This window comes from Syngnathus scovelli, chromosome 8 (assembly GCF_024217435.2).
Source record: "Syngnathus scovelli strain Florida chromosome 8, RoL_Ssco_1.2, whole genome shotgun sequence".
Classification (NCBI taxonomy): Eukaryota; Metazoa; Chordata; class Actinopteri; order Syngnathiformes; family Syngnathidae; genus Syngnathus; species Syngnathus scovelli.
The window spans coordinates 8900132-8918858 of NC_090854.1; the positions used below are offsets into that span (position 1 = coordinate 8900132).

Genomic DNA, 18727 nt, shown 5'->3' on the forward strand with positions numbered 1-18727 from the left:
AGCGGAGGGAAGGTCAAAGGGTCAAGCAGGCCTTGGTTGCTCCCTTAGCTGCAGTGACATCTGCTGGAACACACAGTCGGAAAGGAGGCTGCAAAGTTACTAATGAAAATTTCAAGAAAGGAAAATAATGTACGGTTGCAATTCAAGTTCAAATTTGGAAACACACACACACACACACGCACGCACGCACACACACACACACACACGCACACGCACACGCGCACACACACACACACACACACACACACACACACACACACACACACACACACACACACACACACACACAAAAAGCTTTCTGTTGAGATTTGAGTGTAACAGAAATGTTTATAATGACATTATAGACAGTTTTTTGTACAGTTCTAAACAAGTAAAAACTGCAAATCTTAGTACACAACGAGCTGTGTGTCAGCTGAAGAGGACAATGTATATTTTTATATATATATATATATATATAAAAAGTTATATAACTAATTTCACCTATTTTTTTCGAGTTAGGGGCAGAAATAAGAACGTTGACCATGGGAATGCAACATATTTCTTATAAAAATCTATACAAATAGAGATTTGCTGACACGGATGCCGACAAAAGTTCATGATGAAGACAGTGCTGTTCAAAATTCAAAGTACCACCTTCAAAATGACATTTACACTTAAATTGGACTGATTGTAAATTGCACAGCTGAGATGATTCAATGAAAGAAGCAAGCATCATCAAATGGGGGAAAAATAAAGACGTGACCTGGCTAATTACGCAATGAGAGCAGTGCTGTCATTCTTCTGAGCTTTTGGTCCATCTGAAAGGATTTGTCTCCAAAATCGAGACGTTACAGGGGATATTTTCAATCTACACTTGTGTTACGATGCAGTTAAAACTCACCCTGAGGCAAATTTGGCAACTCTCACCAAAGATGGCTTAAAAAAGATCTTGTTCTTTACAAAACGCATTTATGCTGCCAACATAACTATCTGCTCCAAAATATCTAATGATCCATTGAAATGTTGGTCCTTCTGAAATTAAATTAGAAAAATTGTTGTTTCCACCCAAGAAACTGCAGTGAGAATTGCTTAACCGGAAGCTGTGAGGAAAATGCATCTTCACAAAAGACGGGGAAGGGGGGGAAAAAAAAGAGCAATTTAAATACATTTGCATCAAAGACAGTAATTTGGGGTACATTTGACTTGGGGGTGAGGCAAAGAAGGACATAAGGTGACGATAAGAAAAGGTGGAAAAACATGATTGACATGGTTGATTGAGGGCACCCTATACCTGCACTACACTACGTCGTACAAAATAAGGCATTTCCTTGTGTAATTACTGCAATGTCTTCTTCTATTCTTACCTCCACTTCACAGCAGAGCGGACTTTCTCTTTTAAAATGGTAAAATATATATCATTATTTCATTTTAGTTTTTTTCTTCTAAACTGGAATAAAAAAAAAAACGGGAAGGAGTATACGAGAATGGCGCCCGCCGTGTGAGTTTGTGCAAGCGTCGCGTCAAATCACTCCATGACTTCGCTGGCCGCTAAGGTGGTGACGAGTTGCAGGGGGATTTCGGCGTTGGCCAGGATGTCCTGGGCGTTGTTGGAGCCCTGCTGGATGTTGGTGAGGATGAGCGTGGTCCCGCCCGGCGTGGTGATGAGGCTGTCCGAGGAGCCCGCCGACTCCAGCGACGTCACCATGGCGCTGCCGGAGTTCACGCCTTTTTTGTTCTGGTGGGTTTTGATGTGCTTGGCCAGGTGGTCGCTCCTCATGAAGCGCTTGGAACATTCGGGGCACATGAACTTCTTCTCGCCTGCCAAACAATAAATGAAGTTTGACATTTAGTGGTGATAAAAAGTCTACACACCCCTGTTTGAATTCTTTTTTTGCGAGTGGGTGTGGCACCTGTGTGTGTTCTCCGATGTCTCTGCAGCTCGTCGCTGCGCGTGAACCTTTTCCCGCAGTACATCCAAGTGCAGACAAAAGGTCGCTCTCCGGAATGCCAACGCAAGTGTGCTCGCAGGTGCGACGTCTTTCCATAAACTTTGCCGCAGCCTGTGATGTGGCAGATGTGCTGCTTCTTCTTCCCCATGCCGGATCCCCTGAGGAAGGCAGACCAACGCAATGAGCATCCCGGCACGTTTGTTTACAAAAAGCCCGCGCCGGGTTTTGGAAGTCAAATCCTCACCTCCCGCCAGATTCTTTACAGTTAGGGCAAGTGCAGGCCACCCGACGTAGCCTTTTGCCTCCCAGGCCAATATACTCCTCGTCCTCCACTAGCCTGACCTGAAGGTGGGACAGATCGCTGGTGTTTACGGTGGAATCGGAGCTTAGCTGCCACTCCGCTGAGTCTGGCTCCTCCTTTATCCGGATGTCTGGAGAGTGCAGAAAAGCCACAGTTGCATTCAAGCTGTGTGCTATGTGAAGGTAAGAATGATGACATCACAAAAATGTTTGAATATTTTGAGATAAAAAAAAAAACCTCTCAGAATGTTGATTTACGATTTGTTTTTTGCAAGTAAAAGTGAAAAAAACATACAAATTCCAACTAATAACTTATAAATATCTTTAAACATATTATCCTAGACTATTGACATTGGTGTTTAAAATTTCTAACAAAGTTCAGGAAGCTCCAGACAGTAAGTTTCATCATCCATCCATCCATCCATTTTCTGAACCGCTTAGTCCCCACGGGGGTCGCGGGCGTGCTGGAGCCTATCCCAGCCGTCATCGGGCAGTAGGCGGGGGACACCCTGAACTGGTTGCCAGCCAATCGCAGGGCACACAGAGACAGACAACCAATCGCACTCACACTCACACCTAGGGACAATTTGGAGTCTTCAATCGGCCTACCATATTCATCAAAATTCCTTGACGTCGATAATCGGCCCAGCCAATAATCCCTCAATCCCGAATATATTTGTGTTTATTGTGCATGTAATTAATTAGCTACACAACGAGCAGACATTAACATTGTTGTTCAAAATTGAGCCTTATCCTCTGCATAGAAACAGACTTGCTTGGCAATGGAGCTCTTATCACATGTACAATATCGTATGCGGTGAAGAGTGTACCTCTTGGCATGTCTGCATTTCCTTGCTGTTGCGCCACTGAGTTGACTGTCACTGTTTGTATGTTGGGCATCTGTCCAGTGTTGACGCCGACCGGATTGGACCCCAGTGAGAGGGTCTGGACGGGAGCCAGAGTGATCTGCTGAGAGCCAGTGGTGGGAAGCTGAAGGTTTTGCAGGTTCTGCACACCTTGCACCTGGAAGGTCTGCCACTGGATCTGGCCTGACGGGGTCACCGTCTGGGCTTGGATGATGAAGGTCCCGGGGTTGATAAGTTGAAGGTTTTGCACACCCTGGCCGGCCGCAGCCACAGATTGGACCACCTGCCCGTTGGCGGTCTGCAGGGGCACCTGCTGCAGCTGGACGACGGGCGGAGCGGACGTCGCCTGGATGTCCGGCTCTGGAGTTTGTTGGATGAAGCCCTGCTGGACGCCGGCGTTGGAGTCGGACCGCTGCGTTGCCACAGACGACAACGAGGCGTCCTGGGTCAGGAGGCTGGATTCGCCGGTGGAATTGTGCAGCTGGGAGGAAGACGTGGGCACAAAAAGCTCAGCATTGACCTCATTCGCTGATAATGTCTGCGAGAGGCCGTCACCGGTCTTTTCCTGACTCTCAGAGACGCTACCCGGTTGATCAGCCATGATTAGCTGGCCGTCTGCAGTGACGCCCGTGGCGATAGTCTGGGCCCCAGATAAGCCTAGCGCCTCCAAGTCTATGCTGTTGATCGGAACAAAAGTGATGTTCCCCGGCAAACCCACAGGCACATTGGTAACAACCTGAGCCTGGTTGTTAAACGCGGAGCTGCCGATAGAAATCCCCTGGATCTGCTGCATAGTCCCAGTCTGTGATACGAGGCTCTGGTTGTTGGTAAGGATGCTCGCAGCAGAGGTCACACACAGACCTTGACTACCGTCATGTAAGATCTGAATCTGTCCCGCCGCATCCTGACTCAGATTTGCTCCCTCCAACCCAGTGGTGGTGAAGCTCAGTTGTCCGTCTGTAGTCTGAATCTGAGGGATTACTTGGTACTGAATGTTAGGCACTGAATTGGCAGAGGCAGTGTCGCTCCCCGACGACATGAAAATCGGCGGACTCTGCAAACTCTGGAGAGGAAGAACATACTGTCCATTTGACGTTAATATTCCTTGGCCTTGGATCTGGAGTATCCCGGAGTCATCCTTTGCAGCCGTGGTGGGGGCTAACACCTCCCATTTATCAGACACTGTAAGCTGTGCAGACGTCTGATCTGTAGCCTAAGGGGAAATAAAGATGGATATTACACACATTGCAAATCCATGCAAAATCTCACAGGCACCTAAATGGTTTGCACGTCGTTTGCGAATGATGGCCTTTGATGCACGATTTTTCAAATGAGCAGATTTTGGTTGTCTTGTCCATTGAGCTGGTTCCTGTGGTGGAAAACTGCCTTATGATGGAATTGGCATGATCTGATGCTTCTCAATCTAACATCTTAACCAGAGGTGGCCGACTTACCACACCAGCGGCAGCACCTCTGTCCACCTCTGATGCCGGTGAGCCAACCTTAGTGCAGGTGGTCGCGAGCAGGTCGAGGGACGACGACTCAATGTCCTAACCCACCATGTGCAAGTTTAAGGGGGAGAAATTGAGTGGCCATTAGTGTGGGCCAAATAGACAAAATTGACGTGTGACACAAGTGAATTTTTGTGGGGTAGCTCGGAAATAAAATGCTTCTGTTGAGCCCCTCAGACACCATTCGCGTAACGTTTGCATCTGGTGGAGATTTTCAGGCGGTCACCCGGAGGCGAGAAAGAAGGCGGGATTTTAGCGCCGCCTGAGAGGATGCGTTGTCTGAGGGGTTCAAAACCCCTCCAACTTTCCAACCCAGAGCCGCTAGCTATACACATGTCGTGCGAAAATACCGCAAGGATCTCTCACCTGATTGCCCGTGCCGTCTTCATGTTGCAAAAAGTTGCTCTGGTTGCTGTTGACGTCCAAAGCAGCCATTTCGTCTGCTTTCATGGGTTGTTCTGGCGCTGTGAAGGACAACATACTGGTTCGATTACAGCTAACGGGAGCTAAACAAAGCTCGTCGCTCAAACGAAGGGCGTAGCAGTTTACAATATTCAGCCTGAACGCGATTACTAAAGTCTTCAAATGGCGCGGAGGAAATTCGTTTGCGTCTGAAATGCGCTAACCCAGTTAGTTACAAGCACAGCGTTTGCGGCTAACTTAGTCCCTGATTAGCCGTATCCATGCTAGCCTACTAGCAAGCTAATTTAGCCAGAGGATGCCTGTTAGCTTGTTAGCATTACGTGGGTGAGGAATTGGATGAGAAATTACATACCAGTCATGGCGTGACTTGCCGTTAAACGGAGAGTTTTTGCAGCTACAACCAACCCGACATGACCGGTAGTTAGTTATTGACGGCGGGCGCGTAGAAATAGGTGATAACTGTCAAGATTTGTTTCTATTTTGATTGACTGGCGGTAAGCAACACAAAGGGTGGGGCCTGCACAGTTGACTGGAGCGTTGGCGTCATACGCATCAAGTTCCGCCTTATTTTACGTATACTGCATTTGATTGGTTGATACTTTCAAGCGTCGCACGCTGATTCGCTAGCGACCATACCAATCATTCTGTGGCAGATTATTTTCCTCTTCTGCATTTTGTCACTTTTTCAGTACGATTATGGTTATTAGTATTTCACTTGAGTGCACGCTATCAAAAAACAAAAACAAAAGAGAGACATTCACAAGTTATATTTAAACCCGAGGAAATAAATGGGGAAAGCAGCATCTAATGTTTGCCAACTCTCAGGAAAGTTGAAACAAGCACATTCCAACACAAATATTTAATGTATTGGTTCCCAGCCTTTATTGAGCAAAGGTACAATATATATATGTATACGGCAATGTCATAAATATATATATATTTTTAAATCTCACGGAAAATCAACAATTAAAAATCACACATAAGTGGATAATAATGTACCGCCACCTAGTGGGAGAGAATTTTGTTATTTCGCTTGTCACAGTATGTCGCCAGCATAGATAGTTAAATAAGGACAGGTTATTTGTATTAAATAATCTTTTGGATCATCAACTCCAATGCACCTGATGGTCTCACACTCATTGGGAATCATGGCTGTAAAATATCCAAACAATGATTGGGCATTGTGACTTCCAAGGAATATTGTAGCGGTGATTGATCTTTTCAAAACACTTGCAGAGAGTTATGGCATTTATGTTATCTGAAACCCATTTATTTAAAAAGAAAAAGATGATCACTGCAAGGTGTGAGTAAAGTATAAACAGCTATAGCATTTGTGCAACCATTTTGACATTCACCATTTAAATGTCGAATGCATGCATAGACAAACATAGTCATGAAAAAATAAACTTGATATTGAATGACTTCCATCCCCATATCCCTTGTGCACATAAGATTGTGAGAATCCGATGGAATGAGCGTGTGCATGTTATTGTTGCCTGCCTGTGATGCTATCAGGAGCCCACTTCCGAGTTTTCTGTGTGTGTGCGTGTGTCAGTTCCTCCAAGTGCACTGCCGCAGTGAGGCTATTTCTCTCAACCTTCAATTCAAACTTGGCCCATTACAGCCAGAGTACAAAAGCACTTTCTGTGCACTCAGGAGCTCACAGCAGTGAATGGTGGATATTTCCAATCACTTCACTGTCAATCCAAGTGTCAGGTAAACACAGACCATTGGCAACAGCATTAGAAAGAAAAAAAACACCTTTTCAGCTATACCTGTCTTACTCCAGGAGACTTTGGAAAGATATAAACAATTTGCAAGTACCGTACTTCAAAGTTAAAGACACCAATCTGATATCCTAAAAGCTGTCCGAATGCAAAATCACTATGCCAAAGATTAGACTGACATATTTCCCTGTTTTTTTCTTGTTTTTTCTAATTGAAGACATTTTGTTGCTGTTGTTGAGATATACAAGGGCGCTACAGCACCTGAGCCCATAGTGTTCCACATCAACATATTAACAATTGTTGTCACAGGTCACGAGTGACCCCACAGAGAGAAAGTGTCCTGCTGGAGGCACCATGAGGGACACTGTAAATGGAACTTGAGCGAGACAGATGAAATTGGTGCAGCGTGGAGACATGTGGATGGAATAGCCAATGAGCGAGAGAAGCCATTGGGAAAACATACTGAAACAAAGATTTTCAGCCACAAGATGAAAATCTGTATGTAGCCTTAGCACAATGTGCTAAATAGGAAAAAAATGGAACTGTAGTTGGAAAAAAAATTGTTGTCCTCAAGCCGAGTTGAGTAAATATCTTTATAACTGACAACAGTCGACGTCAAGTACTAAAAAAATAAATAAAAATAAAATGTTTGTTCGAGAACAATGGCAATAATGACAACATGGCATCCATTTCACTGCCACCCCCAATAAATAACATTAAAAAAGTACACTGCTATTGAATTACACAAACATTAATATTTATTTGTCATAATGGCTCTTTGTTTAAAGATCTTCAGTGTGTTATTTACCAAAGCACTCTGTGGTCAATTTTCTCCCTTTTATGTGTTTTTTCTTAAAAGGGAGCGTTCCACTTTGTGGTCTTTTGGGTTTGATGGCACGGCGGTTTGTCGGGCCAGAGTGGCACCGCTTGATTGATGGTGCTGACAGTTCATATCTACGGGGGGAGAACTTGTCACAGTTTTGCTTTTATGTTTTATAAGCGTTTACCCCTTTAGGAGGCGTCTATCTTCACTGATCATAAAAGTAAATCATACCATTATGTTGGTACTTTGGAACTCTGATTCATTCAAATGATTTGATCAGATTTGATGAAAATGGGGTCAAACTATTGGCAGTTAATTTTATAATCTTGATTTTCAAGAAAAGTGACGACACGGAAAAGGGCACTTTGCAGTTTTAAAACTTTTCTCAAAATGCTTGACTTCACTAACACTATTGATCGGTTCTGTCAGTCCAAATCTGGATCCATCCAAATTTTTTCAACATCTGCTGCTAACCGGATGTGGGAATTCCGCCATAGTTTCAGCAAACTTCCTAAAGCCCAACGTAAAAAAAAAAAAAGGCATTGCAAGGCCTCAGGGACATATATAGCCCAAGTAAAAAAAAAAAAAAAAAAAAAAAAAAGGGGGGCTTCTTCTATTGCCATAATTTGAAAACATAAACTTAACATCTAAACGTCAAAACATTTGCAGAAGGATGTTCATCCGGAATAAGACATTACTTTAGGTCACACTAAATACCATCATTACGTCTCCTGAAAGAATTATGTCATTGGATGAATAACAAAACAAACCAGACCACATATGAACAACTTGCGCATCATCAAGACAACAACGCAGGAATCCCCATTCCATGCGGTCCACGCCATCATCAATCATCATCACTTTTGTCTCCATTGTGGGTTTTTTAGGGTGTGTGCGTGTGTGTGTGTGTGTGTGTGCATGGTTTCAATTATAAAAGCAACACGTTGATGTATGGAATCTCGTGTACGTTCTTGGCGACACTTTTCTTACAAAAACTTCCTGAAGTTCTGAAATGCTTGAAATAATAAAGCTGCCAAACAAAGCCGAGTCTAATGCTATTGGTAAGTCGTCTTTCACAGCATCTCACCGCAGTAAACGGCAACCTATATTTTAGCACTGATCTCGAACCACGATGACTATAATCCCGCTTATTTTCATGACAAATACGACGCTTGGTAGTGTTCCAAAGATGCACTGCAACATCTAAAGCATCCTCGCCTGAAATCTCGATATGCAATAGTATTTTTTGAAAAATTACCATTTGATTCAATCTTTTTTTCCTTGCCATTCCAAAAGGGCATTTTGTTCTCCACAGCTTTAATGGTTTACAAGAGATCCGGCAAAGCGCTGCGGATCTAGTGCTCTTTGTGCGAACTCCCGCCGAGAATGCAATCTTACTTTGGATGTGGCCGTCCAATTCCATCAACATAAACGCTTCACAAACACTTACACACAAAGTACTGGGGAAGGGAGAAAAAAAAAAAAATAGTACTTCAACATGAATCATTTTCTGGTTGTACTTCTGGCTGGTCTGAATGATTTGTATCTATTCAGAATATTATAAAATATAGAATTATTATACAGGGTATGAAAGTGGATTTAGAAAAAGCTTTTTCCTTATGGAGGACTCTGAATGTGCATTTATTTTTTTATTTTTTTTCATTTTTGACATTTGAAATGCAAATGCACTTTTTGAAAAAAATGTCTGACATTAAGTATGAATATGTTTACAGTTCTGTGGAATCCTTCTTTGTATAAGTTTGAAAGTCTCTATTAACTTGTTCTTTTCGAACGATATAAACATGTGGGAGTGCCATCTAGTGGTGAGGAGTTTTATGACAACTTAAAGCTAGTTTGGAAGAGAAAGCTTTGTGAACAAAGATGTTACAAATGATGCTCTTCTCTCCAACTGTAATTAATCAATCATAGATGAGCGACTGAACAAGACAATTCCAAAAGGTCACCTCCATCACTTAACCATTGACAGTTAAAAATGACCACTTTCTTGGCTGAAACAAACCATATTCTGGTTTCACCTCCCCCTCCCTTGCCTAAAATCATCCTCCCTTAACAAATTTAATGACAATAGTCCCCTCTGTGCTGCAGTCAGTGTCAGCTGTGTCTTTTTAATTCTCTAATCAGCGGTGGGCAGAGGCGCTATCACGGCGACCATGCCGCTTCCCCACTCGATACAGACATCCCAAAACACACACAGGTTGGTTTTGTCAAATGTTTTATTGAGTGTAGACATCTGGCCTACTGTAAAAACATGCATTATCTGCACAAGTGGGGAGAGAAGCAGGTGGTATTGTCGCCACTGTCAGCTGTGACAGCGCCAGCAGCCTTGATGGAGATTAATGAAGTATCTGGAGAGTAATATGCTCCTTACAATTTGGAGTAGGGGGCTGATCCCCATCTTAAATAGCAAAGCTGTCAGAGTTTAGCGAACCCGCGTCTCAGCACAGAGAGGGAATTGATCTTACCGGACGGAAAGGAGAAAGCCAGTGAGTGGCGTTTGTCAGCCCAGCCTCTGCAAAGTGAATTTGAAAAAGGATGATGCCATCATCTTCAACAGTTGTCCGCCTGGAATAAGATGACAAAAATAATTGTTAGAGGTGGAAAAAAAATACAATATAGACTGATATATATACAGCTATTTATTAATCGTCACATTAAATCCTCCGCTTGTTGCAATAATTGAAAGTAATCGTGCAAGACTAGCTTCTGGTGGCTTTTATTTCCTCTAATCACTTTTTATGTCTTCTTCTCTAGTCTCCTCAACTGCGCACACACTTGCCTCCATGTTTGGTTGGAGTGGCGCCTGAATTCCCACTGAGAGAATAATCCTCATTCAACTCTGATGTGCACGAGCACAAGATGTTAATAAGACTTTGATTGTGGCGCCACCAAACTTCTGAAGGAACCAGAACAAGTTCTAACATTTTCTTTGGCATACAGTAAGTATTTGTTCCCCTTCCCTGCAAACTCAAAATAATTGACTTGAAGTGCTAATATGCACAGGTTTATGCATTCGGCTCGTGAACAGCGTGCAATTAATTAGAAGAATCAATGTCCCTTTAAAGGCTCAGGGGACCATTTAATCCAAGCTCAATACCACCAGAAACACCGGTTGGAGAGGGAGACAGGGGAAAAAAAAAAAAAAAAATCAATCAATGGCTATTTGTGATTCCTGAGTATGGATTAAAGCAGACACGTCTAACTGGTTCATTTGCACTTGAAAGCAGCCATCTGGAGCAGCAAGCTTGGCTTAAGCAGATATGATTACTAATAATGTGATACCCCCGTACACTGGCCCCATTCAGGCGGCCTATTCCCACAACTGGCATTAAATAGACCAGCGTTAGAAATGTTCTTATGAGGCCCAGAGAGGGATCAGTGAGAGAGCACGCTGCGAGGACCTGACACTCAGATCGCCACCTTGGACAACAATGGTGGCACTCCCCCTGGGACGGACACGTTTCACTCTTTGTTTGCGGCTTACCAAGGGTGTGGACAATACACTGGCGCTGCATTAAATATCAAGGAGTTCTTTTTTTTTTTTTTAAGTCTTGAACGATAAGGAGATTTAAATGATTTTATGGTATCCCCCCCTCCCCTGTGCGTCAGCATAATTGCATTAGCTGTGGCGCTACGCTACTCTCATATTGTTTTGCGGTTTACTCCTGTTCCTGAATGGAATTTTCTTAAAGTATAAAATTATATTTTTTATGACTTGAGTGTATACATATCATATGATTATATAATTATTATTTTATATTATATCATTGTCATTATTATTATCATTATTATCATTATTATTATTATTATTATTATATTAACAGCCTGACTTGAGTGTATACATATCATATGATTATATAATTATTAATTTATATTGTATCATTGTTATTTATCATTATTATTATCATTATTATTATTATTATTATTATTATTATTATTATTAACAGCCACAACTGAAAAATAGTTAATATTACAGTTGATTGTAGCACTCAATTGCAAAAATTCAATTCAATCAACTCTGGCATATACCGCTTGAAAAAAATGACAAGAGCCTCGTGAAAACAAGACATGCAAGCGACATTAGCTGCTACTTATCCTTGAAACAGAGCTTATTTGTGGAATTTCACACCTGATTTAACTTGCCGCTTTCCATGATTGTCATATTACCTAGCACCGTTGTGACTTTGGGATTTGGAGCCAGACGGCACGTGGTTGTGGATCCGGAAAAAAAAAAAAAAAAAAAAAGCCTGCGCTGAACTTCCGTCAGCCAGCGAAGAGACATATAGTGATAAAGATATGCACAGCTGGAGCACAATGGCGCTGTTTAGAGCCAGGAGCGCTCGGCTTGACGGGAACGGCGCTGCGGAGTGCGCACTAATTTCTTCCCCCGAGTAAAGGTGAAGAGCAGTTTGCAGTCACCGACTGTCAGCTCGACTGATCACATGAGACTTACCCCTCATCTCTGGCTGCTCACCTTGACAGCGCTCTGGCTGCCTTCCTCTTTAAAATCCTGGAATTTCATTACTAGCGCCACAATGAAGCCCTTCACCGAGTCGCTATGGATCTTCTCTTGCAGCCTGTGGAGCCTTAGTTCCTTTCTGTCACAAAGCCAAGCGAGGGAAAAAAAAAAAAGACAGATGCATTGTTTTAGGGAAGATGGATTACAGTGTGAACAAGATAGTGTTTGATGAGCTGATAGTGTTTTTATGTTTCTTTTTGATTTGTGGATAGCCTTCTACTCGGCTGCGCAATGCTAGGGCAGCGTGGAGGCCGATAAGAAGTCAGCCTTGCTATCAACGCCTTGTGGTTCCCATTCCTTGCTGTATTGATTTCTGCCCCAGTAATCATGTCTCGTTGTGGCTCTCCGCTTGGGTCTCTGGTCATGAGGGCAAGAAGAGTCGGCGTTGCGAAGAGAGGCCCGGACAGTTTAGTAGAGCTGCAGGCCTCGATAGTGTTTGGTAATTCACATCAAATTCAATAACATCTCACTGTGTTAAAATGCAAGAAGGCAGACTGGATTAAGTTCAAGAGTCTTTCAAGTAAAGTAGAAATGAGAGAGAGTTCTGGTCCGCATTTACTGAGCATGACAGTTGGAAGTTTTCAGAGCCGGTTTTGCATTAGGGGAAAGTGGAAGTTTCACCAGAAACAGTTGATGGCACAAAACCTAACTCAAAATGAACGCCACATGCAGTAGTAGAATCACTGGTCAACACATTTCTTTTTTTTTATTATTTTTTTTTTTTCATCAGAGATGCATGTAAACTTGTCTAAATGAATTATCTTTCTCTAGCACCACGTTTTCATAATAATAATAATAATAATAATAATAATAATAATAATAATAATAATAATCACAAAACAATCGTTTATATTTGGTGTAATTACATTATCGGCCACAAGATGGCAGCACACACATTTCAAGGCAGTCCATTTCGAAGAAGAATAAAAAAACAAGTATTTCAGCATAGCCTAGTTTTTGTTGAAAACAAACCTGCTTTTTACGGCTAATGAAAGTGACAGGTGTATCCAGCTAAAATTTCATTTCAGTTCAAAACTTTGACAATAAGGACTATATGCTGTCTCTGTGTACTATTTTGCCAGGGAAAAAAAAAAAGTTAAAATCAGCAAGAGCAAGAACCGTAAAACCCTCCCAAGTGGTCGGTGCCCCACGAATAATTCACATACAAAAACACCACTGGTAGTTTTCAAAATGGTTTGCGCCCCCGAGTCCTCTTTAAGAACTCCCGGATGACTGATGTTCAATTTATATGCATGGAAAATCAAGCTGGACAGCGATGACAAACGAGCCAAACAAGTGACGTGGCGGCAGTGTATCACTACAACTCGTCAAGCCTTCCTGCTCTTCCTGCCAGTGTGCTCAGGAACTGTCGAACGCTTTTAATTAAGCATCTAATCAGGCCGGGGTCAACATACGTATTTCATGCCGCATTTAATAGTGCTAATACATTCTCTTTGCGGTCTCACTGACAGAGTGCTTGTGAGCTTAAATACTATTAATCAGCATCAAGGTTTGTCGGTGTGAAGGGAAATGGATTAACAGGAGGCTTTTTTTTTTTTAAAAATACGCTACATTTCAAGAGATGCAGATTTCCCTCATTAAAAGCAACTCTGAAAGATAATGGTCACCTCCAGCCTGCCTAATAATGCATGTTAAAGGACTTGGGAACATGATGTTAGCGAGTGTAGTTTTTACAGCGCAAGATAGATTGGCTTAATATTGTTACTCACTGATGCCTACCTGACTAAATGCTCCAAGAAGCGACTTTGGCTTGTGGTAATCTATTACGTCGCCAACAACAACCTTTGAAGTGTTTCATGGCTTTTTTTTTTCTTTCTTTTTTTATATATAAATAACGGCGCCATCAGTCATGTTGTGGAAAGAGTGAGCATGCTGATGTTATCACAGAGAAATGTTAGGTGTCTTCCCCTCCGGCCCCAGCACAGTCTGAGGAATAATAAAAGTTGGGTAGAGTCTTAACAGCCACACCAACACAGCAGTGATACTTGCCGACATTATACTCATCTTTAAAAATCAAGTTTTACGTATAATTTCACCAAGCGCAAACAAGTAAATGCTGAACAGTATTGGTCCCAGTAGTGATCCCTGCGGGACACCACATGTGATATTACAAAACTCAGAACCTGCGCTGCCATTGACCTTTCGTTGGGACAAAAAAAAAAAAAAAATGTATTCAAAGCACTGAGATAGATTGTTAATTTTTCTTAAACCCCCAAATCAACATCTGTATTGACGCGAACGCTGCGATGCCATAACACAAAGCTCTCAGCTGGCCGGGCTGTGTACACTGAGACACAGAGGGAGGAGGTGCCCCCGGCCGGGCCCCCAAACAGAGGAATGAAAAGCGACATCAATTTTGGCACAGACATCCTCCGTCACACAGATTAGGCAGGCACAATGCGCGGGCTCCTTATCTCCAGCGGCAGGAGGAGGGCAGGCAGATCCGCGCGGGATGGAAACATTCTCATGGACGTAATGGGCAAAATCAATTGTTGCCCTCCTCAATCAATGCGGGCCCCCACTTTCACTGTTCAGCAGCTCACCAGTAATTGAAGTTATCCTGGGCCTGTAATGACCGCCTAAAGCACAACCATGACAAAGTTGAGAGCATGTGATATCAGTGAGGTTGCCAGCAGGGTGGAACGTGCTGCACTGGTTTGTGCGCTCCCTTACAATCTGTTCTGGGGGTCGGGAAGGGGTGGGAAGGGGTGGGGTGGGGTGGGGGGGTGGCATTTAAGCATACAGCCCATGCATGGACCTCATCAGGTCCAGCAGTGAAGAAGTACTCAAGGTGCCTTGATGGTCTTGCCCACCGTGCCGGCGGGAACACACTTCAGTCACAATCAGCTGTTTGTGTGTTTCTTTCTCGCTTCTGATGGCGACACACTGCGGCGGCAAGACCCCATTCATTCTACTATAAACCCATTAAATGAATATGATGGGTCACTTTGTTTCACATTCAACCCTCCAGTGGGTTCTTTGATTAATTAGCAGCTCGTAGACTCATTTAGCTTTTTTTTTTTTTTTTTTTTTTTTTTTAAAGAATTCAAGCCCGTGCCCAGAGAGGGGGGAGTGAAAAAAAAAAAGACTTTACCGTCATAATTTTTCTCTCCACGGAGGTTTTTCGCACAAGAACAATAAACTGAAAATGCCCAAGTTATAATTATACCTACGGATGACAGATGACAGTTAAAAACTTAATTTAGAGGAAAACCCTTTGACTGAGTTGTTGGGTAAGAAGAGGGATCCTTTGCTTTATAATGGTAATTACTCTGCCATTTATTATTCTATCAGCACATGCAATTAAAGGCATGCATGGAGGAAGCGCTTGATAGTAAAACGTGCCGGGACGGAATACTAATGAACCTCTTGTGCTGCCAGACGAACTTGTGCATCTCCTCTTGACTCCGCTCGCCATTGAAAGGGATGACCAACACGTCGGGTCGTGAACTTCCAACTACTCCTTCATCAGCCTGGTAAAAAACAAAACACGGAAAGAATTGACGGGGATTAGATTGGACTTGCATTTGATATCTGTGCCTTAAGATGCCCAAAGTGTCCCATTGGTGCGCCATTAAAATAAGTCAGGGCAACTTCATGAGATCATCGGCATTGTCCTTCACATCCATTCATTCGTCACCTGCCCTTACCGCCCTTTGTGCTTCTCGTCTTTGTCTTTCAGTGCAGCGGTACACCTGACATAGCCTAGCAAAGATGGCGTTAATGGTAATTCTAAGTGCGAACAATATAAGGGCAGTGGGGCGTGCGGGTGGGGGAGGGAGCAATTATGAGATTAGCACTACTAGCACTGGAGGCCGAGATTGGACGGGTCTGAAAGAACAGCGGCTCGCAAATCCATTTTCACACGGCGGCCTGACACAAGTCTGAGGCAGGATTGATTGGAAAAGTGTCCCTGTCATTATGTGTAATCCAAGTTTCCTGTTTAAAGAGCCGAAGAATCACAGACAGTGTAGGAGGCCGAGCACCAACAGGCCAATAACAGTAATGGCGGCTCCAACAATAATTAGCAATCAAAATGACAGGAAACGTTGCCTTTGACTGAAAGTTTTTCCAGACACACTGAGTCAAGAGCATGGATGAAATTTTGATGTGGCTCTTTTGAAAGCTATCCACCAATGTTTCGCTATTAAAAGCGGGTCAAAAGTAAAACCTAAGATGAGCCAATTGAAAATAACAGCAGAGGTTTTTGTCCCTTTTGGCGGCACGCACTTGTTTGGCACGTGATTTGCATTCCGTTCGCTACGGGCGGCTTGAATAATTACTTGCAAATCACTCTCACTACACTAGTCAAGGGCTGTGATCCTTTGAATGGACCCGTTGTAGCTGCGACTGTAATTGGTGAAGATCTGACAGAGCCGAGCCAAGTTAGCCGTGTAACGAAGAGGATCTTGCTAGCGGGTTGAGGGAGCGTTTTAATAATGCGAAAGCCCAGATGGAGAACACCGGCTGCAAATGAGCGTGGGGGTTCTTCTGGGTCCTTGCGTTGAGTGACACAGGCGCAGGCACACACCTTGCAGGAACATGAAACTCCCCCTTTCCTCAAGTGCGCAGACAAAGCACTGTCAATTAAATGCCGCCAAACTCGGCGTCAACGACGCTCCCAAAAGTGCTTCTGTCGACTCGGCCGACGTCTGACGTACGCCACTCGGCCATTTGTATTGATGTCCTTTCCAATTATTTGCGTGATTGTACCTGTGGAGTGCATAAATTGTGGACGTGCTTATGTATAACAAGCGTTTCTTTAGCTGTAATTGCTTGATGTGTTATTATAACATAAATATTGGGCATCTTTTTCTTTGCGAATGCTGAAGTCTTGATGGAGCCAAATTAGGGGTTTTATTTCGAGGAAAATATTTCTCACAAAATAGTCTGTCTTGTCGTTATATTTCAGCGTTGAGTATCGTCTCTGGGTTAATAGAAGGACTCAGCACTTTCTGGCTATACCCCCAACCCGAACAAATGAAGCCTGAAATTTTTATTCTTTTCATAATGGAATTCCAATGGCCTTTGCCGCAAATCAAGTGGAAATTCTTGCATATCAAGTGGGGGGAAAAAATTAAATGTTAACCACGTTTTAATGTGATTAAGGGTGACAGGGACATTATTTCTGCTAATCATTCACCAGCATGTGGGCTCAAACAATGCTAGGCTGACAAGCTGTTTGTGATCTTTCCGACCAAGTTTTGTTAGTTTTGAAATCCTTCTACAAATTCAGATATGTATTCAATAAATGCTACCGTATGGCAAATTGCTATCGTGGAACTTTTAAATCACGCCAAATTGGGAAATGACACTAAAAAGAAATGGGGCACATGGACTGGTTGTGAATAGATGTCCCACAGGGAGACACCCCCCGGGGCTGCTCGATTTGTCTTTAACCCGGAGGGGGTCGAATAATTGCCGTGTTTCCGCATGCCTCGGGCTTCCCCGTGGCTTTGTCTACGCTTTGATCTGCTTAAATGGTTCAGGAGGAGAAAACAATAGGAGGTTCTAGAATACAAGGGCAGCTCGCTGAGACAATGACCCGGGCCGGACGAGACGCTCGTACGGGCTGGATTTAATAGAGCCGCTTACGCCACTAAGCCGGGCTAAAGGTGGGCTGTCACCTACGGTGTGAGAGCGGCGAAATAATGGCGGACTCAAAGCATCGTTCTCAGAATAACGAGATCAGGTGTGTTCGAAAAAAAACGCCTTGTGACAGTCACGTTTAAAGTTGCTTCATCTCTGCAGGACACAAAAATCTAAATGGCGGTCCAGTTTTACGATATTTGAACACAAATGATGCATCAGGACATGTATGCAGACAAAATAACAATTTCATAAAGAATATATTCTTTATCCTCTGCAAAAAGCTATTACTGCAGCTTACTAAGTCATGTCCAGTTACTATTTGCTTTTATGAATTGCAATATTATGGAATGTTTTTTCCCAAACATATTGCAAGAGATATTGGCTATATTTTGAACACCATAGACACATACTGTGTAACTAAAAATAGAACATATTGCAGTGGAAACAAGCCAGGTGAGGTTTTACTGACGAGAAACTCTGCTGGATTAAATCCAGAGAAAGCCTTGGCACCCGAGCCAAAAACCTGCTACAGATGACGGTTGGAGGCCGAGCATCTTTTACAGCAGTATAATGTTGCTCCAACACCCCCCCCCCCCCCCCCCTTCCTCCCCCTTTCCTCTTAGCTTTCTCTGCTCAGGGAAACTAAAAGATGAGGTGCGAGCTCATGGCGGGCTTTTGAGGCCAGGAAGTCACGGAGGAAGGGAGCCCCGTGGGAAGTGTTTCATCCTCTCAGCGGTGAGCTCCTGAACGACGAGCGTGCAGACACTCGGCGCTCCCTGCGGCCAAAACTCGATGGAAATGCATCATACATCGTTTTCTCTCGAGGAGATCTTACACACTCGGGCACATTAGCGGTAATATTGTCAACCGCTTTCAGCCTACAAAGCGATGGAGGAAACACGACTCAATGAACATGCACAATGGGGGCAGCTTTAATTAAGACTGTCGTCTCACATTGCACTAAAAAGAAAAACCTTGAAAAAATGATTTTTCTCCAAA

General features: G+C 43.3%; 1 protein-coding gene across 2 annotated transcripts; it reads right to left on the bottom strand.

The window, feature by feature from the left end:
* Positions 1-313: 313 nt before the first annotated feature.
* On the bottom strand, positions 314-5570 carry sp3a (sp3a transcription factor). Of its 2 annotated transcripts, XM_049727495.1 has the most exons (7): positions 5381-5570; positions 4972-5069; positions 4549-4644; positions 3059-4307; positions 2173-2359; positions 1890-2086; positions 314-1797 (listed from the first exon to the last, which is right to left on the bottom strand). In XM_049727495.1, the coding sequence occupies exons 1-7, from the start codon at positions 5385-5387 to the stop codon at positions 1505-1507; spliced, it is 2127 nt and encodes a 708-aa protein (XP_049583452.1). In that variant the 5' UTR covers positions 5388-5570; the 3' UTR covers positions 314-1504. The 2 variants fall into 2 exon arrangements, with proteins under 2 accessions (XP_049583452.1, XP_049583454.1); XM_049727497.1 differs by lacking the exon at positions 4549-4644.
* Positions 5571-18727: the final 13157 nt, after the last annotated feature.